General features: G+C 55.9%; 1 protein-coding gene across 1 annotated transcript in view; it reads left to right on the top strand.

Moving 5' to 3' along the window:
- The window catches only part of ACAN (aggrecan), a 61,424-nt gene that overhangs the window by 25,746 nt on the left and 11,025 nt on the right, over positions 1–24,653 (top strand). The window contains 12 exon segments of the mRNA XM_079763988.1: positions 2,247–2,630; positions 4,145–4,319; positions 5,837–5,964; positions 6,989–7,282; positions 8,901–9,299; positions 9,868–10,042; positions 10,915–11,042; positions 13,573–13,866; positions 16,206–16,421; positions 17,204–17,845; positions 17,909–18,052; positions 18,055–21,216. Coding sequence (XP_079620114.1) covers positions 2,247–2,630; positions 4,145–4,319; positions 5,837–5,964; positions 6,989–7,282; positions 8,901–9,299; positions 9,868–10,042; positions 10,915–11,042; positions 13,573–13,866; positions 16,206–16,421; positions 17,204–17,845; positions 17,909–18,052; positions 18,055–21,216 — 6,141 coding nt within the window.

The raw sequence follows: 24,653 nt of genomic DNA, 5'->3' as shown, positions 1-24,653 counted from the left end.
GTCCCGTTCCTCCAGCGGGACCAGAGCCTGGGCTCTGGGCCCTGAACCCGGTGCTGCTGGTCCCAGGGACAGAGCCTCCCGCATCCTGGCCTTTTCCCCGGCCCTCCCCCTTTTCTGTGGAAATTGAGCCTAACCCCAGTGGTCAGCAAACGCATGAGTCCACAGAGCCAAATACCAACAGGACAACGATTGAGATTTCTTTGGAGAGCCACGTTTTTTAAACTTCAACTTCTAACGCCACTTCTTCAACATAGACTCGCCCAGGCCGTGGTATCTTGTGGAAGAGCCACACTCAAGGGGCCAAAGAGCCGCACGGGGCTCGCGAGCCGCGGTTTGCCAACCAACTACGCTAAGGAATCCGAGAATTCTGCACTGGAATTCCGGCTTTTCCTTGTGAAAAGTGTCCTTGTCCCATAGGAAGCTAGAACGTTTTCTATTGAGCGATCTGTCAGCTTGACTTACAACGCTTAAATATGTAGACCTAGGGTCTCCCCGTGTCCTCTTGCTCTGAGACCCACAGAGACGCAGCCCCTGGCGGGAACCCGCGGCGGCGGGGGGGGGGGGGGGGGGGGCGGGGGGGGGGAGCTGCCCACACAGGCCCACACCCGTTCCCTGGGGGCGGTGGAGAGCTTTAAAAAGGGCCGAGCTGGGCACCACGCTCCTCCTCAGCCTTGCCCCTCTCAAACCACGCTGTGTTGTGGAGCCTTCAAAGGGAGGTTTGTGCCGAGGGGCCTGGTGGTGACGACCCAGGACACGCAACGGTTAGGGCTGGACCCCAAACATTCCTGGCTCCCCCGTTGCTTGCCCTGGTATGTACCTATCACCCACAAGTATCTGAAGCATTTTTACGTTCGCCCTGTAGCCTGTCCTGGGGGGAAGGTCCCCTAAAGCTAGGATTCGCCATGAAAGGGGCCGTTTTTCCGAAAGGGGCCGTTTTTGCATTCCTGTTCCAGGATGACCTTGACTTCTAACAGGATTTGGTGAACCACAGCAGCTTCCCTATGAATTCTCTCTATGATTTTTTTAAATATGTTTTTCTTGATTTTGGAGAAAGAGAGTGAGAGAGAGAGAGAGAGAGAGGGAGGGAGAGAGAGAATCAGCTGCCTCCTGCACGCCCCCTACTGGGGATAGAGCCCAAAACCCAGGCATGTACCCTGACTGGGAATCGAACCGGCGACCTCTCAGTGCATATGGGATGACGCTCAACCGTCTCAGCCACATGGTCCAGGGCTCTGATTTTTTATGGAGTCCGGTCAGAGCTCACCCGTACCCCCGCCTGCCTCTTTGCAGACCTAAACGTCTGATCTTCTCTGATGCTTCCCCAACAGCAGAAGGGAATGAGTTGCCGGCCGGCAAAGCCGGGATAAAGCCCAAGGCAGGCCTCATCCTGGGAGGCACATCTCTGAAGTTTTGTGGGGTGTTTTTTTTCTTCCCCGTAACGATGTTTCTACCCCCAAATAACTTTTTCCCCCGAGTCTTGGAGTCAAGCTGTCACGCCAGGAAGTTGGTTCCTGTTTATCCGGTGGCTTGGAATCCCCTAAGGCAGGCGTCCTCAAACGCCTACGGCCCGCGGGCCACATGCGGGTGTTTTTGCCGTTTTGTTTTTTTACTTCAAAATAAGATATGTGCAGTGTGCATAGGAATGTGTTCCTAGTTTTTTTTTTTAAACTAAAGTCCGGCCCTCCCACGGTCTGAGGGACAGTGAACTGGCCCCCTGTTTAAAAAGTTTGAGGACCCCCTGCCCTAAGGCACCTTAGTTTGAGAAACAGAGAGTTGGTCTTTTTTTTTTTTTTTTTTTTTTTAGTATACTTTTAGTGATTTCAGAGAGGAAGGGCGAGGGAGAGAGAGATAGAAACATCAATGATGAGAGAGAATCGTTGACTGGGGATCAAGCCCGCAACCCGGGCACGTGCCCTTGACGGGAATCGAGCCCGGGGCCCTTCAGTCCACAGGCCGACGCTCTATCCACTGAGCCAAACTGGCCGGGCCGGAGAGGTGGTCTTGACCCTGAAGTCGTCCCCCCTTGCCCTCTGCAGCAACCCCTTTTCTGGCCCCATAGTTCTTGTCCTGAGGTGCAGACACCAGGGGTCTTGAGGAATGCTGCTCTGGGAAGGGTGTTGCAAGGATTTCTGGGAATTCCGTATGGCACAGGTGTGTCCCCAACACGGACACACGGGCTCCCTGGGTTCTGCCGGGGAGGCTGGGTGGTCCTGTCTGGGCACTAACCGGTCTGTCTCCCCCCACAGTCCCTGACAACTCGCTGAGCGTCAGCATCCCCGAGCCGTCCCCACTGCGGGTCCTCCTGGGGACCTCCCTCACCATCCCCTGCTACTTCATCGACCCCATGCACCCCGTCACCACCGCCCCCGCCACCGCGCCCCTCACCCCGAGAATCAAGTGGAGCCGCATCTCCAAGGAGAAGGAGACGGTCCTGCTGGTGGCCACGGACGGGCAGGTGCGGGTGCACAGTGCCTACCAGGACAAGGTCTCGCTGCCCAACTACCCGGCCATCCCCAGCGACGCCACCTTGGAAATTCAGAACGTGCGCTCCAACGACTCCGGGATCTACCGCTGTGAGGTGATGCATGGCATCGAGGACAGCGAGGCCACCGTGGAGGTCGTGGTGAAAGGTGGGAGTCCTCTCCTCTGGCCTCCCCTCCCCCCCCCCCCCCCACCTCAGGGATCCTGGTTTCAGCTGCAAAGAGAACCACATACTGTCTTCCCCACATGGACCCAGACAGGCTGGCTCTCAAATCCCAGCTCCTCCCCCCCCCCCCCCCGCCCGTTTGCACCTCAGTCAACTGGACTTGGAGGGGAGTCACCACCTCCTGGCTACAGTCGCATGGAAACGGCCGTTGGTGCTTTGCCACGATCCTGTGATGCCGTGGGCCGTGGGCTCCTACCCGTTGTACAGACAGGCTAACAGAGGTTGAGAGACGTGCCTCATGTCTCCCTGGACGTGAGCCAGAGCAGACTCCTGGCTCTTCATCCAGCCGTCTTCTCCCTCCCCCACCGCCCCACCCAGACCCCCCACTCTCAGTCCCAGAAGCCAAAGAAAGGGGTGAAGACGCCCCGGTGCCCGGTCTCTCCGTGGCCCAGGGAGCATGGTCGTGCCCTTGGTTGGCTTTGATTGGCACCAGGTTTTTCCTGCTGGGAGGCCCTGTCAAAGACAGTCCACTCTTGGGGGGTATCACACACAGGGTTCCCACCAGGAATCCGCTGGGCTGAGGGTACCTGGGCCCTAAGAGTCCCTTTCCCCGAAGCAAATGTGGGGCAGGGGGAATATAAGGAGACAGCTTTTAGTTTCATGTAAAGAACTTTCTAGATGACTTCACTAGTCAGCTGAAGCAGACTAAAGTGTGTATGTGCATATAAAATGTAAGTAATCTTAACCCCGTTGTGCAGTGCCTTTTAGATGTTCCCCTTTCTATAAAGTCTTCAAATTTTTGCATATGTATTATCTATCTACACTAATAAAAGAGTAAGATGCAAATTGACCGTACTGTCATGACGCCCACCAGCCAATCAGGAGTGGTTATGCAAATTGACCCAACAAAGATGGTGGGTTGATTTGCATATGCAGGCCCCAGCCACTCCAGGCCTCTGGGCAGCATGGGAAGGTAGAAAGGCGGCTCTGGGCTGGAGCAAAAAGGTGTCCGGAGCGAAGGTGGTGCCGGCAGCCAGGGGAAGGAAGGCCCATTCTTGCACGAATCTTCATGCATCGGGCCTCTAGTATGATATAATGCTGTGGAAATATATGTATATTATACATGTTTTTCAAGGGGAATCTGATAGCTCTGTATTTTGTTATGGGAGTTGAAAGAAAAAAACAAGTATTTTCCCTCAGAAATGAAAGTTACATAAAAAAAATACCTTTAAAAAATAAAATAAAAATGTAAAACGAAGAACTTTCTGATGATCAGAATTATCGTAGGTATTCATAGGTGTGAGGTAGTGAGTTCCCCGTGGCGGGAGGCATCCCAGCAGAGGCAGAAAGACCACATGTGGAAGGGGGAGTCACGCATCAGCCAGAGGCTGGATCGGCTAACTGTGAGGCCCCTTGGACCACGGCCGTCCTTCTGTGAGGGCTTCGGTTTGGGGAAGCTGTGCCTGACCTGCTCTCCGGCCCCCGTCTGTCCCGCAGGCATCGTGTTCCATTACAGAGCCATCTCCACGCGCTACACCCTGGACTTCGACAGGGCGCAGCGGGCCTGCCTGCAGAACAGCGCCATCATCGCCACGCCCGAGCAGCTGCAGGCCGCCTATGAGGACGGCTTCCACCAGTGCGACGCTGGCTGGCTGGCCGACCAGACTGTCAGGTGAGCCCCCGGCGGAGTGGGGTGGACGATGGGCTGGAACAGTGACCAGCCCCGAGCTGGCGCCCGAGCAACACCATGGCCAGCCGAGGGTGGGGATGCCTTGGCCAACTCTGCAGCAAGCAGCCGAGGATCAATCCCAGGTCTTCGTTACTGTGTCCTGCGTGGAGGGAGTGGCTGCAAGCAGCTTAGCCCTATAGGAGCATTCTCTCCAAGCAAATGACGTGCACATCATCGTCCCTCCAGAACTTAAACTACACTGAGTGGCCAGATGATGATGATCTCTGAACGCATAATAATCTGGCCACTCAGAGTATATCCTATATGATAAAAGGCTAATATGCAAATTGCCCCCTCGACCAGGAGTTCGACCAGCAGGCAGGCCGACCAACCGCCCATGTCCCCTCCCCCTGGCCAGGCTGGCCAGACCCCACCCATGCACGAATTCATGCACTGGGCCTCTAATATCTATATACATATATATATGCACTGAGTGGTCAGATTATTATGCGTTCAGAGATCATAATAATCTGGCCACTCAGTGTATTTGGCCCGGCCGGTGTGGCTCAATGTGGAGCACTGACCCATGAACCGAGAGGTCACCCGCTCGATTGCTGGTCAGGACACATGCCCAGGTTGCTGGCTTGATCCCCAGGAGAGGCCGTGCAGGAGGCAACCAGTCGATATTTCTATCCCTCTCCCTTCCTCTCTCTCCAAAATCAATCAAAATATTTTTTTGCCCTAGCTGCTTTGGTTCCGTGGCTAGAGCATCAGCCTAAGGACTGAAGGGTCCTGGGTTCGATTCCAGTCAAGGGCACGTGCCCGGGTTACGGGCTCGATCGCCAGTGTGGGGCGTGCAGGAGGCAGTCGATCCATGATTCTTTCTCATCATTGATGTTTCTATCTCTCCCTCTCCCTTCCTCTCTGAAATCAATAAAAATATATTTTTTAAATAATAAAATTAAATGAAATAAACAACTTTTTTTTTATTTAAAATATTTGCTCTCTAGTCTTTTACAGAAAAGCTTTGCAGGCCCCTGGTAGAATGCATTTGGTGTCCATAAATATTCAGTAAAGGGGCTGAATCTAATCATCAATAACTATGAAAATACGTAGTTTAGTAAAGCGGACAGAAAACCTATAAAAACAGTCCTGACTGGTTTGGTTCAGTGGATAGAGCATCGGCCTGCGGACTGAAGGGTCCCAGGTTCGATTCCAGTCAAGGGCATGTACCTTGGTTGCGGGCACATTCCCAGTAGGGGGTGTGTAGGAGGCAACTGATCGATGTTTCTCTCTCATTGATGTTTCTAACTCTCTATCCCTCTCCCTTCCTCTCTGTAAAAAATCAATAAAATATATTTAAGAAAAAAAAAAACCTATAAAAACAAATAGTCCACACATCCAGGTGGACACGGGCAAACGCATCCATGAGTCACCACTCCCTCCCTCACGGGAGGAGCCTACAAGGGCACCGTCCCCTCTGTCCCCTCGTGAAACACCCCACCTTGGGTTCCTGGCAGGTACCCCATCCACGTTCCTCGGGAAGGCTGCTACGGGGACAAGGACGAGTTTCCCGGCGTGAGGACCTACGGCATCCGCGACACCAATGAGACCTACGACGTGTACTGCTTCGCGGAGGAGATGGAGGGTGAGGCCACCTGCCCCCTTCCCGGGGGCCCCCTCCCTGTCCCCTTCCCCCTGCTGACACTCGGGATCTCACCCAGGGCACCACCCACGTGACCCCCCTCTGCCATGGGGGATCGAGGAAGCGGGAGGGAAGAATGGGGACTCCAGTCCTCGGGGACCCCAGGCTCCTGCCACCACCCAGCCCAAGAGTGGTTGTCGCTGACCCCTCCCCTAGGACTTCCCCTCCCAGCCAGGCCCCTCGCTGCTCTGACCAGCCACCACTGTCCCAAGCTAGAATGCGCTGGAGCCCGGCCGGCGTGGCTCAGTGGTTGAGCGTCCACCTATGAACCAGGAGATCACGGTTCGATTCCCGGTCAGGGCACATGCCTGGGTTGCAGACTCGATCCCCAGTGTGGGGCGTGCAGGAGGCTGCCGATCCATGATTCTCTCTCATCATTGATGTTTCTGTCTCTCTCCCTCTCCCAATCAATAAAAAATGTATTTTTTTTAAAAAAAAAAAAAGCCCTAACCGGTTTGGCTCAGTGGATAGAGCGTTGGCCTGTGGACTCAAGGGTCCCAGGTTCAATTCCAGTCAAGGGCATGTACCTTGGTTGCAGGCACATACCCAGTAGGGAGTGTGCAGGAGGCAGCTGATCAATGTTTCTATCTCCCTCTCCCTCTCCCTTCCTCCCTGAAAAAATCAATAAAATATATTTTTTATAAAGAATTTTCTGGCCCTAACCGGTGTGGCTCAGTGGGTAGAGCGTCAGCCTGCGGACTAGAAGGTCCCAGGTTCGATTCCGGTCAAGGGCATGTACCTTGGTTGCGGGCACATCCCCAGTAGGGGGTGTGCAGGAGGCAGCTGATCGATGTTTCTCTCTCATCGATGTTTCTAGCTCTCTATCCTTCCCCCTTCCTCTCTGTAAAAAATCAATAAAATATATATATATTTTTTTAAATGTTCTGGAGGCACCTTGTGGGCCTCCCTGGGGCCACGGGCCAAGGGTGGGCGGGCGGTCCTCACGCTGCCGCCGTGTCCTTCACAGGCGAGGTCTTCTACTCGACGTCTCCAGAGAAGTTCACCTTCCAGGAGGCTGCCAACGAGTGCCGACGGCTGGGCGCCCGGCTGGCCACCACGGGCCAGCTGTACCTGGCCTGGCAGGGCGGCATGGACATGTGCAGCGCCGGCTGGCTGGCCGACCGCAGCGTGCGCTACCCCATCTCCAAGGCCCGGCCCAACTGCGGGGGCAACCTCCTGGGCGTGAGGACCGTGTACCTGCACGCCAACCAGACGGGCTACCCCGACCCCTCATCCCGCTACGACGCCATCTGCTACACAGGTGCGGCGGGGGCTGGTGGCCGGGCCGGTGGGGGGGGGGGGGGGGCCATGCCAGCAAAAGTGGGGCCCGGAGGAAGAGACCTGGGAATGGGGGGGTTGGTTTTTACCCCTTCAAGGGGTCATTGGGCACCTGAACCTCATGTTTTAGCAGCACCCATTTCCACAGGTTCCTAGGAGAGCTAAGGTACAGTGGCTCGAGGCTGTGGGGTATCCGGCCTGTCTCATGAGCCCGGGACGAGTTAAAAGCCTGAGTTTTAGAGTCTGTGTTTCCTCAGGTTTGAAGCTCAGCTCTGCCACCTCCTACTGTGCAACCGTGGGAAAGCCACGGCCTTGAGCCTCAGTTTCCTCATCCGTCGAATGGGGAGATGGTGGCCCCACATGGAAGATGGTGGGGCCTGACATTGAGACCATGTGCCCACCGGGGGGCACTGTTATCTGGCTTTGCAATGGGGTTCACTTAAACGGAGGGCCAAAGTGTTACTGAAAAGAGTGAGGGGATCCAGTATCACCCCAATAAATCCAATAAAAAGGGGAAAAATAAATGGATCATGTAAAAAAAAAAAGTGGGGGAGAGTTTTGGCGGGGACTATATTTTGAAAATTTTTATCTTATATTGTACATAATCTAGGTAATAATTACTATTAAACGGTAATTCTTGGAGGGACAAAAAAAAAATGAATGATACAGAGTTGCCTCAGTTTTATGGCAACCGGGACGTAGCTCGCTTCATGTTGCCGTCCACAGCCCAATCTTCCACGCAAAGCATTATTTTTGCAAAAATGATTAGGGTTTCCCCCAAAGCCTCTCTCGACCTTTCCATATCCTAACCACCTTTTCTGAAGTCACCGCACCCTCATGGATGGTCTCTTCATGAATGATTAGCCGGCTCGTTTCTGCCAGAAGCAGTAGTTCTCTCGTGTTTCATCCGTTTCACGAGCTCCTGCATCTTCCACAAGATTTCCCAGTTTCCCTTTACAGCATTTCACGTTGTCCCCATTGGCTGGTCCGCAAGGTGCTCAGCCAATAGGTGAGCAGGCGGCTGGCATTGACCCGGAAGAGATGCTGGAGCTGTGAGGTGATTGGTTAATATCTTGTGCTATGACAGCTTTGCATTATTTTGCAATCTGGAAAGTGCTGGTCTCCTATATAATAAAAGCGTAACATGCTAATTGTCCGACTGTTTGGTCAGCCGCTCGACCAGTCGCTATGATGTGCACTGACCACCAGGGGGCAGATGCTCCAACTGGTAGATTAGCTTGCTGCTGGGGTCCGGCCATTCAGAACTGGGTGAGAGGGCCAGACACACCCTGGAGCCCTCCTCCAGTCCCTCCCCAGCTAGCCAACCTCCCACATCCCTCCCCGGCCGACTGGGACTGGGCGAGATGGCCCCGATCGCCAGCCAGGCTGAGGGACCCTACCCGTGCACAAATTCGTGCACTGGGCCTCTAGTCATGAGTAGTCACATAGACAAGGACCCCAGAATGGGCTCAGCAAGGCGCCAGGCACACAGTGGGTGCTTTCCTTCCCTAGCGGAGAAGGAGGTGGCCCCGACGCTCACCTCCCGCCTCTCTCAGCCCCAGGATGAGCGGCTAACGCTTGCCTTTGTCCCTGCGCCCCAGGTGAAGACTTTATAGACATCCCGGAGAACTTCTTCGGGGTGGGTGGCGAAGAGGACATCACCGTGCAGACCGTGACCTGGCCCGACGTGGAGCTGCCTTTGCCCCGGAACATCACGGAGGGCGAAGCCCGGGGCAACGTGATCCTCACGGTGAAGCCCATCTTCGGCGGCTCCCCCACGGCCCCGGAGCCCGAGGAACCCCTCACCTTGGCCCCCGACGTAGAGGCCACCGCCTTCCCTGAGGCTGAGAACGGGACTGGAGAGGCCTCCAGGCCGCCCTGGGCCTTTCCCGGGGCGTCCACGCCGGGCCAGGGCCCCTTCACCGGCGAGGACCTGGTCGTGCAGGTGACCGCAGCCCCGGGTGAAGCCCAGGTGCCCGGGCAGCCACGATTGCCAGGGGGTAAGTGCCCACTCCTCAGGGGGGGCTGGAGGGGGGCCAGGTGGAAAGAACTTGGCCTGGGGGTGTCTATCTTCAATGGGACCTGGGACACGTCAGTCCTTCTTATTTGGCAGATAAAGAAATAGGCCAGCCCTAGCCGGTGTGGCTCAGTGGATAGAGCATCGGCCTGTGGACTGAAGGGTCCCGGGTTCAATTCCAGTCAAGGGCACGTGCCCGGGTTGTGGGCTCAATCCCCAGGAGGGGGCGTGCAGGAGGCAGCCGATCAATGATTTTCTCCCATCATTGATGCTTCTCTCTCTCTCGCTCTCCCTTCCTCTCTGAAATCAATAAAAATATTTTTTTTTAAATAAAATAGAATTCGAATTTCACTGTCCACGTGGCCTGGGGATAGGATAGGAAGGAGGGAAGGAAGGAGGGGGTGAAGGAAGGCCATTCCTCGAGAAGCCAGGGCTCCCTCCACGCCCACGAAGCCTTGAGAACCGGGCACCGTGGGCACCGGCGTTGTGGCACCCGGTCCATGCCCTGACCCTGCTCTGTCTCTCCTTCTCTCCCTGTCCTCCCCACCCAGGGGTCGTGTTCCACTACCGCCCCGGCTCTGCCCGCTACTCACTGACCTTCGAGGAGGCACAGCAGGCCTGCCTGCGCACCGGGGCGGTCATCGCCTCGCCCGAGCAGCTCCAGGCCGCCTACGAAGCAGGCTACGAGCAGTGTGACGCCGGCTGGCTGCAGGACCAGACCGTGAGGTGAGGGACCGGCCGGGCTCCCCTCCCAGCCCCTACCCAACCTGGAGAGGTCAGGCGAGGGGAGCCAGAGCCTGGCCCTGCACCCAGGGCAGAGAGGGCGCCTGCTACATGGCAGGTTAATGAACTAATCAGTGACTCCTGCCTGCTCCCTTAATTGCTCCCCCCAGAATCGAAGCGTATTCAGAGAGGGTGGCATTAAGTCCTAGGTCAGCAGCAGCCTGGGGACTGAAGGGTCCTGGGTTCGATTCTGGTCAAGGGCACGTGCCCGGGTTGCGGGCTCGATCCCCAGTAGGGGGCGTGCAGGAGGCAGCCAATCAGTGATTCACTCTCATCATTGATGTTTCCATGGCTCTCCCCCTCTCCCTCCCTCTCTGAAATCAGTAAAAATATGTTTTGTTTTTTTAAGTCCTAGATCAGTGGTCGGCAAACTGCGGCTCGCGAGCCACACACGGCTCTTTGGCCCCTTGAGTGTGGCTCTTCCACAAAATGCCACGGCCTGGGCGAGTCTATTTTGAAGAAGTGGCATTAGAGGTTTAAGTTTAAAAATTTTGGCTCTCAAAAGAAATTCCAATCGTTGTACTGTTGATATTTGGCTCTGTGGACTAATGAGTTTGCCGACCGTTGTCCTAGGTCATTTCCCCCATCCTGAAGCCCCCCAGTCCCTTCCAGCTTGACCCAATGCTATGCCATGCAGTGGGCTCCCTTCTGAAGCCAGGAATCCCCCAGGGGTCCCCCAAACCTTGCGCCTAGTTTGAATCCCTCCAAAAACCAAAGACCCTCCCTGCCCGAGGCCCCAGCTGGCCTGCCAGCCTGACCCAGCATCCCCCAACCCTGAACAGGCCCTCATCTGCCCCTCCCTCCCTCCTTTGCAGATACCCCATTGTGAGCCCGAGGACCCCGTGTGTGGGCGACAAGGACAGCAGCCCGGGGGTCCGGACCTACGGTGTGCGCCCACCGTCAGAAACCTATGATGTCTACTGCTACGTGGACAAGCTCGAAGGTACAGGCCTCATTCTCACATTTTTGGGCCCCAGATGGGCAGGGGGCTGTTGGGGAGACACAAAAAAGGAGGGTGAAATCCATCATCCGCCCACCCCCACATTTGTCTGTGGATAAATAAATCCTTTTTTTTTTTTAATATCTACCTGTCATCTGCCTCCTGGAGAGTCCCAATGCCCATGAGCAAATCAAAGGCTCTGAGAAGTCCTGCAGTGTTAAAAAAAAAAAAAAAAAGCCCTAGCTGGTTTGGCTCAGTGGATAGAGCATCAGCCTGCGTGGACTGAAGGGTCCCGGGTTCAATTCCAGTCAAGGGCACATGCCCAGGTTGCGGACTCATCCCCAGTAGGGGGCGTGTAAGAGGCAGCCGAACTATGATTCTCTCTCATCTTGATGTTTCTATCTCTCTCTCCCCCTTCCTCTCCGAAATCAATAAAAATATATTTAAAAACAAAACTCCCTAACTCTGCTTAAACAAACATTGCCCAAGCTTATTTAACCACCAATCCTTTACTTTTGTTTTCTCTCATTTGTTTTAATTTCAATTAAAATCACCCAATTACTATTCCACGAAACCCAGTTTTGAAAATGCTGGTGTTCTGGAAAGATTTCAGCATTGCCACTCACTGGTCCCAGGATCTGAGTAAATTTTTTAACCTTTCTAGGCCTAAGTTTCCTCATCTGTAAAACAGGGCTGACTTATGCTCGTATCGGAGGCTCTCTGGGGTATTAAATGAGATATGTTAAGAAAAGTGGCATAGTAGGTATTTAGTAAAAGTGAACGTCCTTCTCCCACATCAGACAGGCCCCCCAGGAACAGCTCTGGGTGCTGGGGTCCAACCCCCAACAGTGGTTACAGGACCCGACTGCCATGATGCTCCATGAGTTCACAGGGCAGGGTGGGTACAGATCCCAGGTGTTCACAGAGCTCGCTGACAAGTGCTGTGGTGTAGGGACACAGCGGAGTGTGAGGGTGCCCCAGAGACTCCTCTCTGAGCGGGGAAAGGCAGTACCTGAGTGTGACTGGAGAATTTTAAAAGGATCCAATGCCCTAGCCATTTTGGCTCAGTGGATCGAGCATCGACCCATGGACTGAAGGGTCCTGGGTTCAATTCCGGTCAAGGGCATGTACGTTGGTTGCAGGCTCAATCCCCGGCCCCCATGCAGGAGGCAACCAATTGATGTGTCTCTCTCACATCAATGTTTCTCTCTCTCTGTCTCTCCCCCTCCCTTCCACTCCCTCTAAAAGTCAGTGGGGGGAAATATCCTCGGGTGAGGATTAACAAAAAAAATCTATATATATAAAAGCCTAAACGACCCTTAAGATGGAACAACCAGTCAACCAATCGCTATGACACGCACTGACCACCAGGGGGCAGACGCTCAACACAGGAGCACTCCCACAGCCAACCTCTCGCGCTGGCCAACCTCCCATGGTCCCTCCACCCTGCCGGCAGGCCCCAATCAGCCTGCCGCCCGCCTGCCATGGTGGCAGCGTGGCAGTGAGGGAAGGAGGAGGGGAGGAGGCGGGGAACTGTGTGGTGATAAGACGCCTACGTCAGTGTCCAGCGTCTGTTCCTTCTGCGCTGGGCCTGGCGACGGTCAGCCAGGTCTAGGGACCCCACCTGTGCACGAATTCGTGCACCAGACCTCTAGTCTATAATAATAAAAGCGTAATATGCTAATTAGACTGGACAGCCAAACGACCTTCCGGACACCCTTCCTGACGAAGCTGTGGCAGTAGGGGCCAAGGCAGAGGCGGTGAGGGGTAATCAGGCTGGCAGGCGAGCAGTTAGGGGCGATCAGGCAGCCAGGCAGGACAGCGGTTAGGAGCCAGCGGTCCCAGATTGCAAGAGGGATGTCCAATTGTTGTTTTAGGCCCAGGATCGGGCCTAAACTGGCAGTCGGACATCCCCCGACGGGTCCCAGATTGTGAGAGGATGCAGGCCAGGCTGAGAGGATCTCCCCTCCCCACCCCCCCCCCCTGTACACGAATTTCGTGCACCGAGCCTCTAGTGTATATATATAAAAGCCTAAGTGACAGCTGGTAGCTATGGCGCGCACTAACCACCAGGGACCAGACACAACGCAGGAGCTTCCAAGCAACAGCAACTTGCAGAGTGCCCTCTCGTACTCTGGGACCCCTCGGGGGATGTCGGACTGCCAGCTTCGGCCCGATCCCCACAGTCCAGGCCGCGGGACCCCACCGGTGCATGAATTCTCTAGTAAATAAATAAGCTAGGAAGGAGGCAGGAGGGAATGTAAGTGACCAACCCTTCCCAGTTTGGCTGCAACATTGCTGGTTTCATCACTGAAAGTCCCAACTCCTAGGACACCCCAGTGGGTCACCCTATTTCCCAGTGTCCCGGGAGATCTAAGGGGAAGGTGGTCAAAAACTTGGACTGGAACAGGGTGTTTAACCCATGCCTGCTGGGGGGCGGGTGTGGGCCGAGGGAGCCCTGCCCGTGGGTGAGCAGGGGCCGCCCTGGCTGTGGGCGTGAAGGGTCACCCCTGTCGCCTGTCTCTGCCCACAGGGGAGGTGTTCTTCGTCACACGCCCGGAGCAGTTCACCTTCCAGGAAGCCCTGGAGTTCTGTGAATCCCACAACGCCACGCTGGCCTCCACCGGCCAGCTCTACGCCGCCTGGAGCCTCGGCCTGGACAAGTGCTACGCCGGCTGGCTCGCCGACCGCAGCCTCCGCTACCCAATCGTCACCCCTCGGCCGGCCTGCGGCGGGGACAAGCCAGGCGTGAGGACCGTCTACCTCTACCCCAACCAGACAGGCCTCCTGGACCCGCTGTCCCGGCACCACGCCTTCTGCTTCCGAGGTAGATGTCCTCGCCTCTCCTCCAGCCCCCACTTCTGCCTGGGGCGGGGGTGACTCCCCGGGGCTGAGCCCTGCTGGCCCCTGTCCACTCTCCCTGTCCATCAAAACAAAGAAAGAAAACGTCAGTCTGTCTGGGGGATGGGGCAGTTCTGGAGCTAGCATGACTTTAGGCTTTGACCCCCAGGCAACTGCATCCTTCTAAGGAAAGCCTGTCAAACTCACAGGCTACCACGGGCCCAATAAACAAGGTGTAAGGGTGTGTGGGCCGCAAAACAACAAAAGCTTCCATTTTCATAGAAACGTAGGTTCATTTTGATGGAGACGTGCTGAACGCAAAGGGCTGAGATACATGAGTCATCGTTAGCATAAAATAATAGAACATTTTAATAAAAATTAGTATTTTTTTCTCGAACATTCACTTACCAGACACTGAATAATGGCACAAATGAATAAGCGTAACTCACATAAGCCTATTTTTCTTGTTCTCTGAAAGCGACATATTTCCTGTAGCGCACACCGAACACGTCAGTCCAAGACTGATGACGTGGCCATCGGCTGCTAAAATATTCGCTGCTGGTGTTAGTGGAGAGAAATGGTGCGCCTGCGTGTAAGGCGCGTAAGGGAAATGAATGAAACACGATGACAGTCATCAGTCATTAGCGAACGTTGTAGTTCGTTATTAATAATTATGTATAACAGGATACTGTAAAAATTAAGTTATAAATTTTTTATTAAAATGTTTCTTACATACTGTTATATTGACCTGGCCACAAAAATATTTGTCGTCGGTTGCATGCAGCCCACGGGCCACGAGTTTGACATGCTTGTCCTAAGGTTTCCCAGAGACAAGCAGAGAGAAGTGAGTAAGAACCCGGGCTCTGAATTCAGGCAGACCTGAATTTAAATTTTGGCTCTGCTGCTTAGTAGCTGTGTGACCCTGGGCAAGTCACTTAGCTTCTCAGTTCCTCTGCTTCATCTATAAAGTCATGATAGAGCTGAGGATTAACTGAGATCGTGCACAGAAAACACTTGACAGAGTGCCTGGGACATAGTGAATGCTCAATAAATAGCTTTGCAATTATAAATAATTTGTACACAAATCAAATTCTCTCCTGCTTGAAAGTATGATGAGTTTAGTCAAATTATTCTATTGACTAAACATCAACAACTTATGTTTTTTTTTAATATGTTTTCATTGATTTCAGAGAGGAAGGGAGAGGGGGAGAGAGCTAGAAATATCAATGATGAGAGAGAATCATTGATCGGCTGCCTCCTGCATGCCCCCTACTGGGAATCAAACCCACAACCCAGGCATGTGCCCTGACTGGGAATCGAACCGTGATCCCCTGGTTCATAGATCAACGCTCAACCACTGAGCCACGCCGGCCGCGCAGTAATTCATGCTTTTAATGGACCCATGCTGCTGAGGGCACGCTGCCAGATATGTGGTTGGGTTCAGAGATCTCCCACTTAAAAGCCACTGACTCTGGGCAAGTCACTTAATTCTGTGTCTTAGTTTCCTCATGTGTAAGTGACATATAGTATTCTATCTCATATGGTGATTATGGGACAAAATGCTCTGGTATACATAACACCTTTAAACCATGGCTGGCATCCTATATAATAAAAAGGTAACATGCAAATTGTCCCCTCAACCGGGAATCCAACCAGAGTACGACCAGGGGGCGGGGCCAGCCCACCAACCTCCCACGGCCCCTCCCCCCAGCCAGCCCAGCCCAATGGGCCCCGATCAGGGCGGGCCCGCTGGACCCCACCATTGCATGAATTCTTGCACCAGGCCTCTAGTGTATAACAAATTCTGTAGGAGAGATGCCCCATACCACCCTGAAATAAAGGGTCAGTGGTATGTGCATATTGATAGTGTAATTGTTGCAAAACAGCTCTTATTAATCGAGGAGGTCAAAGTGATCTCTCTGGCCCGGCCACAGGGGCTCAGTGGTTGAACATTGACCTATGAACCAGGAGGTCACGGTTCGATTCCCAGGCAGGGCACATGCCCGGGTTGCAGGCCCGATCCTGGATCGTGCAGGAGGCAGCCAATCAATGATTCTCTCTCATCGTTGATGTTTCTATCTCTCTCTCCCTCTCCTTTCCTCTCTGAAATCAACTATATATATATATATATATATATATATTTTTTTTTTTTTTTTAAAGTGATCTCTCTGGATTGCTGGGTGGAGGTGGAGGTGGGGTTGAGGCCCAGAAAGGCTCTGGCACAGGCCTGGCTCGCCTCAGACTCCCCTGGTTACCCTCAAGAAGGGGCAGTGGGGGTGAGGGGGCCACTGGTAAAAGGAACCCTCACCACCACATCTCCTCTAGGTGTCTCGGCCGCGCCCTCTCCCGGAGAAGATCGGGGTGGCACGCCCACACCACCCTCGGACGTGGAGGACTGGATCACTCCCCAAGTGGGACCTGGCGTGGCTGCTGTTCCCTCGGGTGAGGAGACCACTGCCGTGCCAGATTTCACCATGGAGCCAGAAAACCACACGGAGTGGGAACCAGCCTACACCCCAGCGGGCACCTTGCCGCTGCCAGGTCGGTGTGGCCTTCCCTGCTTCAGAGGGCTGGGTTCGGATGAATGATTCTCACACTCAATCGAGCAGCAGCCTCCCGGGGGTGCTGGGCCCGCCCCCGAGTCTGATTCGGTGGGGCTGGGGTGGGGTCCGAGAATTGGCTTTTCTATCAAGCTGTCCGGTGATGCTGGTGCTTCTGGTCCAGGGACCACACTCTGAGAACCGTGGGTTTAGATACGATGAGATGATGATGTGCAGGTACGTGAAGGGTGACCTTGATTGCCCTCCGTGAGAGCCAGGCCCCCACACCCAGTGGGTTGTGTGGACGGCACCCCCTAAAATCTCACAAAGCACAGCCTGAGGGTGCTGGGGAGTTTCTTGGTCTCCCTCTTTCCCTCCCTTTCTTCTTTCCTTCCAGAGATACGGTGCAAGGTTCCATTAGAAAATGTCTGAACACATCTCTGAGCTCTTGAAAGAAAAAAATTTTTCTTAATATTTTTATTGATTTCAGAGAAGAAGGGAGAGCGAGAGAGAGATGGAAATATCAGTGATGAGAGAGAATCATGGATCGGTTGCCTCCTGCACGCCCCACACTGAAGATCAAGCCTGTAACGCGGGCATGTGCCCTTGACCGGAATTGAACCCCCTTCAGTCCACAGGCCGACGCTCTACCCACTGAGCCAAACCAGCTAGGGCAAAGAAACATTTTACTGTGAAGGGAATGGAATTGGGCTTCTCTGCATGAGCTTAAAATGGGCAGCGTTACTAAATCCCCACCTTGTCTTCCTTCCTCTCGTCCTCCAGGGGTCCCTCCTACATGGCCTCCCACTAGCACAGCCACAGAGGAGAGCACAGGAGGCCCTTCTGCCACAGAAGTGCCCTTGGCCTCGGAGGAGCCATCCCCCTCAGAGGAGCCATCCGCCTCGGAGACGCCATCCCCCTCGGAGACGCCATCCCCCTCGGAAGAGCCATTCCCCTCCCAGGAGCCGCTGTTCACACCTTCACCCCCAGTGCCCAGTGGGATGGAGCTGCCGGGCTCCGGGGAGGCATCCGGGGCACCGGAAGTCAGTGGTGACTTCTCAGCCAGTGGAGAAGCTTCAGGACACCCGGGCGCCAGTGGGCAGCCCTCGGAAGACCTTGACTCCAGTGGTGTCACCTCGGCAGCGGGCTCAGGCCTGCCCGTGGGAAGTGGACTGGCCTCGGGGGATGAAGATGGAATGACATGGTCCAACACTTCTCAAGTTGGTGGGCTGCCTTCGGGGGGTGAGGGTCTGGAAGGCTCTGCCTCTGGAGTAGAGGACCTCAGTGGACTTCCGTCTGGAGGTGAGACTCTTCCAGAAACTACTGCCTCCGGAGTAGAGGACCTGGGTGGACTTCCTTCTGGAGGTGAGACTCTTCCAGAAACTACTGCCTCTGGAGTAGACCTGGGTGGACTTCCTTCTGGAGGTGAGACTCTTCCAGAAACTACTGCCTCTGGAGTAGAGGACCTCAGTGGACTTCCTTCTGGAGGAGAGACTCTTCCAGAAACTACTGCCTCTGGAGTAGACCTGGGTGGACTTCCTTCTGGAGGAGAGACTCTTCCAGAAACTACTGCCTCTGGAGTAGAGGACCTCAGTGGACTTCCTTCTGGAGGTGAGACTCTTCCAGAAACTACCTTCCAGAAACTACTGCCTCTGGAGTAGAGGACCTCAGTGGACTTCCTTCTGGAGGAGAGACTCTTCCAGAAACTACTGCCTCTGGAGTAGAGGACCTCAGTGGACTTCCTTCTGGAGGTGAGATTCTTCCAGAAACTACTGCCTCTGGAGTAGACCTGGGTGGACTTCCTTCTGGAGGAGAGACTCTTCCAGAAACTACTGCCTCTGGAGTAGAGGACCTCAGTGGACTTCCTTCTGGAGGTGAGACTCTTCCAGAAACTACTGCCTCTGGAGTAGACCTGGGTGGACTTCCTTCTGGAGGTGAGATTCTTCCAGAAACTACTGCCTCTGGAGTAGAGGACCTCAGTGGACTTCCTTCTGGAGAAGAGACTCTTCCAGAAACCACTGCCTCTGGAGTAGACCTGGGTGGACTTCCTTCTGGAGGAGAGACTCTTCCAGAAACTACTGCCTCTGGAGTAGAGGACCTCAGTGGACTTCCTTCTGGAGGTGAGACTCTTCCAGAAACTACTGCCTCTGGAGTAGACCTGGGTGGACTTCCTTCTGGAGGTGAGATTCTTCCAGAAACTACTGCCTCTGGAGTAGAGGACCTCAGTGGACTTCCTTCTGGAGAAGAGACTCTTCCAGAAACCACTGCCTCTGGAGTAGACCTGGGTGGACTTCCTTCTGGAGGTGAGACTCTTCCAGAAACTACTGCCTCTGGAGTAGACCTGGGTGGACTTCCTTCTGGAGGTGAGATTCTTCCAGAAACTACTGCCTCTGGAGTAGAGGACCTCAGTGGACTTCCGTCTGGAGGAGAGGGCCATCTAGAAACTTCTGCCTCTGGAGTTGAGGACCTGGGTGGACTTCCGTCTGGAAGAGACGGTCTGGAGACCTCTGCCTCTGGAGTAGGGGAGGACCTCAGTGGACTTCCTTCTGGAGGTGAGGGCCATCTAGAAACTTCTGCCTCTGGAGTTGAGGACCTCAGTGGACTTCCGTCTGGAGGAGAGGGCCTAGAGACCTCTGGTTCTGGACCGGAGGACCTCAGCGGGTTGCCTTCTGGAAAAGAAGACTGGACCGGGTCAGCTTCTGGAGACCTGGACCTTGGCACGAGACCTTCTGGAACTCTCGGGAGCGGGCAAGCTCCAGAAGCAAGTGGCCTTCCCTCGGGATTTAGCGGCGAGTATTCTGGAGTGGACCTCGGAAGCAGCCCCTCCTCCGGCTCGCCGGACTCCAGTGGGCTCCCGTCTGGGCTCCCGACCGTCTCCCTGGTGGACACCACGCTGGTGGAAGTGGTCACAGCCCCCACGGCGGGGGAGCTGGAAGGCCGGGGGACCCTCGGCGTGAGCGGTGCTGGCGAGCTATCTGGGCTGCCCTTCGGCGAGTGGGACATCAGCGGGGGGGCGAGTGGGTTCCCGTCGGGAGCTGAACTCAGTGGCCAGCCGTCTGGATCTCCTGAAATCAGCGGGGAAGCATCTGGATCCTTGGGTGTCAGTGGGCAGCCATCCGGCTTCCCTGACATCAGTGGGGGAACATCCGGGCTCTTTGAGCTCAGCGGGCAGCCCTCGGGGTTTCCGGAGGAAACGTCTGGAATGGCCGAGCTCAGCGGGCAGTCCTCCGGGCAGCCGGGGGTCAGCGGAGAAGCTTCTGGAGATCTCGGCAGCGGCCGCCCGTTTGGCATGATCGACCTGAGCGGAGGAGAAACATCTGGGGTCCCTGACCTCAGTGGGCAGCCCTCGGGGTGGCCAGGGTTCAGCGGGGCCCCCTCCGGCATCCCTGACCTGGTTTCCGGCGCCGCGAGCGGCAGCGGCGACGCGTCCGGCGTCACGTTCGTGGACAGCCCTTTCGTGGAGGTGACCCCAACTCCGTTTAGAGGAGAAGAAGAAGGTTTGGGGTCCGTGGAGCTCAGCGGCCTCCCTTCCGGGGAGACGGATCTCTCGGGCACCTCTGGGATGGTGGACGTCAGCGGACAGGCGTCGGGGGCCACTGGCGCCGCCAGCGGGTGGACACCGCAGCTTCCAGAACCCAGCGGCCTGCCCAGCGGGGCCGTCGAGCTCAGTGGGGAAGCCTCCGGAGCCGAGGTGGGGAGCAGCCTGCCCTCGGGAGCCTATGACGGCAGCGGGTCTCCACGGGGCTTCCCCACCGTCTCGCTGGTGGACGGACCTCTGGTGGAATCCGTCACCCAGCCTCCGACGGCCCAGGAGGCAGGAGAGGGGCCTTCGGGCGTTCTGGAACTCAGCGGCGCCCATTCCGGAGCGCCCGACGTGTCCGGAGACCATCCTGGACTGCCGGACCTCAGCGGGCTGCCGTCCGGGCTGGGGGAGCCCCGTGGCGAGCCTTCGAGCACCCCGTATTTCAGTGGGGACTTTTCCGGCACCACGGATGTAAGTGGGGAGTCTTCTGCCGCCGTGAGCACCAGCGGGGTGGCCTCGGGGCTGCCGGACGTCACGTTAATCACTTCTGAATTCGTGGAGGGTGTCACTGAACCAACCGTTTCCCAGGAACTCGGCCAGAGACCCCCTTTGACACACACACCCCAGGTTTTTGAGGCCAGCGGAGAAGTCTCGACATCGGGGGACCTCAGTGGAGCCACGCCAAGCTTCCCCGGGTCAGGGGTCGAAGCGTCATCTGTCCCAGAATCCAGCAGCGAAACACCTGCCTATCCGGAGGCCGGGGTGGGGGCGTCTGCTGCTCCTGAGGCCAGCGGGGTGGCTTCGGGGACCCCTGATGTGGGTGAAACCACCTCCGCCTTCCACGACGCTGACCTGGAGGGAGCCTCAGGCCTGGGGGTGAGCGGCAGCCCCTCCCCCTTCCAGGAAGGGCCCACGGAGGGCTCCACCCCGTCGGGAATGAACGGAGAGTCGACCACCACCTACGAGGTGGCCACGGAGACCTCGGGCTGGCCTTCGGCCACTCCCGTGGCTTCTGGAGACGGGACGGAAGTCAGCGGAGACCTGTCTGGTCACACCTCGGGGCTGGGTGTTGTCCTCGGCACCAGCGCCCCGGAGTTTGAATGGACCCAGCAGACCCAGCGCCCTGCAGAGGCGCATCTAGAAATGGAGTCCTCGAGCCCCGTGCACTCGGGAGAAGAGGCCCAAACAGCCGAAACAGCCATCTCCCCGACAGACGCGTCTTCCACCCTAACTTCGGCGGAAGGGACGGAAGGATCGGAGGCAACCACTACAGGTATGGTTGGCATCTTCTATTCCTTTCGATGTGTTTGGCTATTTCAGATGGTAGCCTAGTAGGAGGCCGGGTAGATTCAAGGTTCTGAGCACAGCTCCCCCAGAGATGCGCTGTGCAGCCTCAGGCAAGTTTCTCAACCTCTCTGATCCTCACCTGTTAAATGGGAATAGCACCAGGGGAGATTAAACAGCATGTAACTATGTATAAAACAAGCGCTGAGCATCAGAGTAGGCACCCAGGACACACTCATAGAGATTAGTGGTTGTGCCCTAGCCAGTTTGGTTCAGCGGAAAGAGCGTCGGCCTGCGGGCTGAAGGGTCCCAGGTTCATTTCTGGTCAAGGGCATGTACCTTGGTTGCAGGCTTGATCTCGGGCCCTGGTTGGAGCATGTGCAGAGGCAACCAGTGGGTGTGTGTCTCTCTCACATCGATGTTTCTCTCTGTGTCTCTCTCTCCCACTCTCTCTCAAAATCAATGGGAAAAAATCCTCAGGTGAGGATGAACAGCAACAACAAAAGATCAGTGATTGTTACCAGTAAGTTACATCTTGAGAACATTCATGTGTGACCCTGATTACTTGTCGTGGGCACAGAGAGAGGGAATGAAGACTATGGATTGAGCGTGTCAGACTCGCGGCTGGCGGGCCGCAGGCCTCGGTGAAGCAAGTTTGACGTGCTTGAATAGTGCTGGAAATTGTGCTCCTGCCCCCTTCCCATGAGTGAGTGTGGGATGAGAGAACGAACCCCCTCCCCTGGTGGCCTTTATGCCCAAATACTTACTTGGTGCAGGGTTCAAACCAGCACAATTTAAGGAACAATGAGGTGTCATTGGGGCTGAGTCCTGACTTTAGCCCGTGTCCGCACCCCGACCCCAGTCCAAGGGGCTCCTCTGGACTGAGTGACTGTCTCACCTCAACAGCATCCTAGCACCGGGCACCAGCAGCGGAGCCTTCCCCCCCTTTTTGCTTTGGGGTCCCTTGCACATCGCTGTGTGCCCAGGGCCCTTTCTTGGTCAGAGAGCGCAGCCCCCAGACGCCAAGGCCAAAGTGTCCAGGAGGCCCCCCCAGAAACACGCTGGCCCCAAGTCAGCCTCGTGAGCGTGGGGGACCTCGTGCCCCAACCTCGAGGTCTCGGGGGCTCCGCTACACCCCAGGCGGCCGGCGGCTTGGTGCTCAGCCTCTCCCCCGGGGGCTGCAGCCGGAGCCAGGTCCTGCGCCGAGGGTCCCTGTGGCTCTGGGACCTGCCAGGAGACGGAGGGACACGTCCTATGCCTGTGCCCCCCCCTGGCCACCCGGGCGAGCGCTGCGATGTAGGTGAGACCCTCATGGCACGGGGAATGCAGGCGGGGGAGGGTGGAGACCACCAAGGTCACCTGACGCTCAGGCTACGTGGGGCTAGAAGCCACGTCTTTCTAGGGCTGTGGTCGGCAAACCGCGGCTCGCGAGCCACATGCCGCTCTTCGGCCCCTGGAGTGTGGCTCTTCCACAAAATACCACGGCCTGGGCGAGTCTATGTTGAAGAAGTGGCGTTAGAAGAAGTTTAAGTTTAAAACATTTGGCTCTCGAAAGAAATCTCCATCTTGTCCTGTTGGTATTTGGCTCTGTGGACGAATGAGTTTGCCGACCACTGGTTAGGAGAAAAGAGTCAAGCTAAGTAATTAAACGGAGAAGTAGTTAGTGGAGCCGATGGTGGTTTGAGGAGCGGAATGCGAAATGTGCATCAATTGTTTTTTTCCTTTTTAAATATATTTTTATTGATGTCAGAGAGGAAGGATAGGGAGAGAGAGAGAGAGAGAGAGAAACATCAATGCTGGGAGAGAATCACTGATCGGCTGCCTCCTGCACGCCTCACCCTGGGGATGGAGCCTGCAACCCGGGCATGTGCCCTTGCCCGGAATCGAACCCGGGACCCTTCAGTCCTCAGTCCAATGCTTTTATCTGCTGAGCCACACCGGCTAGGACATGTGCTTGAATTTTGAAGATAAAAGTTGAGACTCCAAAGAAATGCTGAATGAGGGTGGGTATTGGGGATAGCCGGTCACGCCCCGCGGTTCCTGTGGGGACCCTCAGAAGGGCTATGGCGCATCATGGGGGGGGGGCAGACCTCTCCAAGGAAAGGCCCCTACCTGCGTGGGTCTGGGCGAGGTTTGGGTCCCCCTCGTGCCCCGCAGGAAATGACACAGAGCTTGTCGCCCAGCCCCGGGACTCACGGCTGCAGGTCAGGCGTGATCCAGCAGCTCCCTCGTCGTACCTTTTGACACCTCTCCGTTCTCAGCAGCCCCTTTCCCAACCTGACACTTAAAGCCAGAGTGTGGCCCTGGTCTCCGAAGTCGCAGCTCACGTCCCCAAACCCCTGAAATTAGAAATAGCTGGCAGTGGACCTTAACGAACCGCGTGGAAGGACATCCTTTCTCTAATCATGTCTTTTTTTTTTTTTTACTAGAGGCCCGGTGCACGAATTCGTGCACGGGTGGGGTCCCTCGGCCTGGCCGGCGATCAGGGCCGATCGGGGCCAATCAGGGACAGCCGGCCGGCGGGGAGGGACCACAGGAGGTTGGTCAGCCACGTGAGGTTGGCTGTGGGAGCGCACTGACCCCCCAGGGGGCAGCTCCTGCTTTGAGCATCTGCCCCCTGGTGGTCAGTGCACATCATAGCAACGGGTCGTTTGGTCAACTGGTCGTAATGGTCGCTTAGGCTTTTATATATATAGAAGATATATTTTTTAATTGATTTCAGAGAGGAAGAGAGAGAAAAAGAAAAAAAAGGAGAGATAGAAACATCAATGATGAGAGAGAATCATGGATCGGCTGCCTCCTGCACGCCCCCCTCCTGGGGATGGAGCCCACAACCCGGGCACGTGCCCTGACCGGGAATCGAACCGTGGCCTCCTGGTTCCTAGGTCGATGCTCAACCCCTGAGCCACACCGGCCGGGCTTAAATCATGTCTTTTAAAAAGGCTTTCTTCCCAGACAGCTCTGTGAGTAGCTTGGTCACTTTGTCTGTTCCCTTGCCCATAACATGGCGCGTTGACATTCCTGCCACAGGCCTGTTGCGGGGACGATGTGTGTGAGACGTAGCACCTGGCTCAGGGAAGATTCCTGAGAGACCTTGGGTCCCACTCTTCCCTCTCCTCCTTCATGTAATCTGCCCGTTGCCCAAAGCCCTTCCCGTCCCCCCTCCCCCGTCCCCCCCGCCGCCACCTTGTCTGGGGTCCCCCACTCTGCGCTCGCTCACAGCGGGGACGGCCCCACTCCCTCTCATGGTTCCAGAAGATGAGCAATGTCCTAACTGCCCTTCACGGAAAGAGGTGGCCATGCTGGGCCAGGGTGGCCATAAAGAGCCCTCCCGGGGACGTCACCCCTCTTCCTGCTGCCGGGGATGCTGACTCGCAGCCTCCCTGAACCCCTGCCCCCCCCCCAGACACCCACAGGCTGTCTGGG

Source organism: Cnephaeus nilssonii (genome assembly GCF_951640355.1).
Source record: "Cnephaeus nilssonii genome assembly, chromosome: 24".
In the NCBI taxonomy this organism is placed as follows: domain Eukaryota; kingdom Metazoa; phylum Chordata; class Mammalia; order Chiroptera; family Vespertilionidae; genus Cnephaeus; species Cnephaeus nilssonii.
The sequence above is the reverse complement of the archived record's forward strand: the minus strand, read 5'-3'. Positions and strand labels throughout refer to the sequence as shown.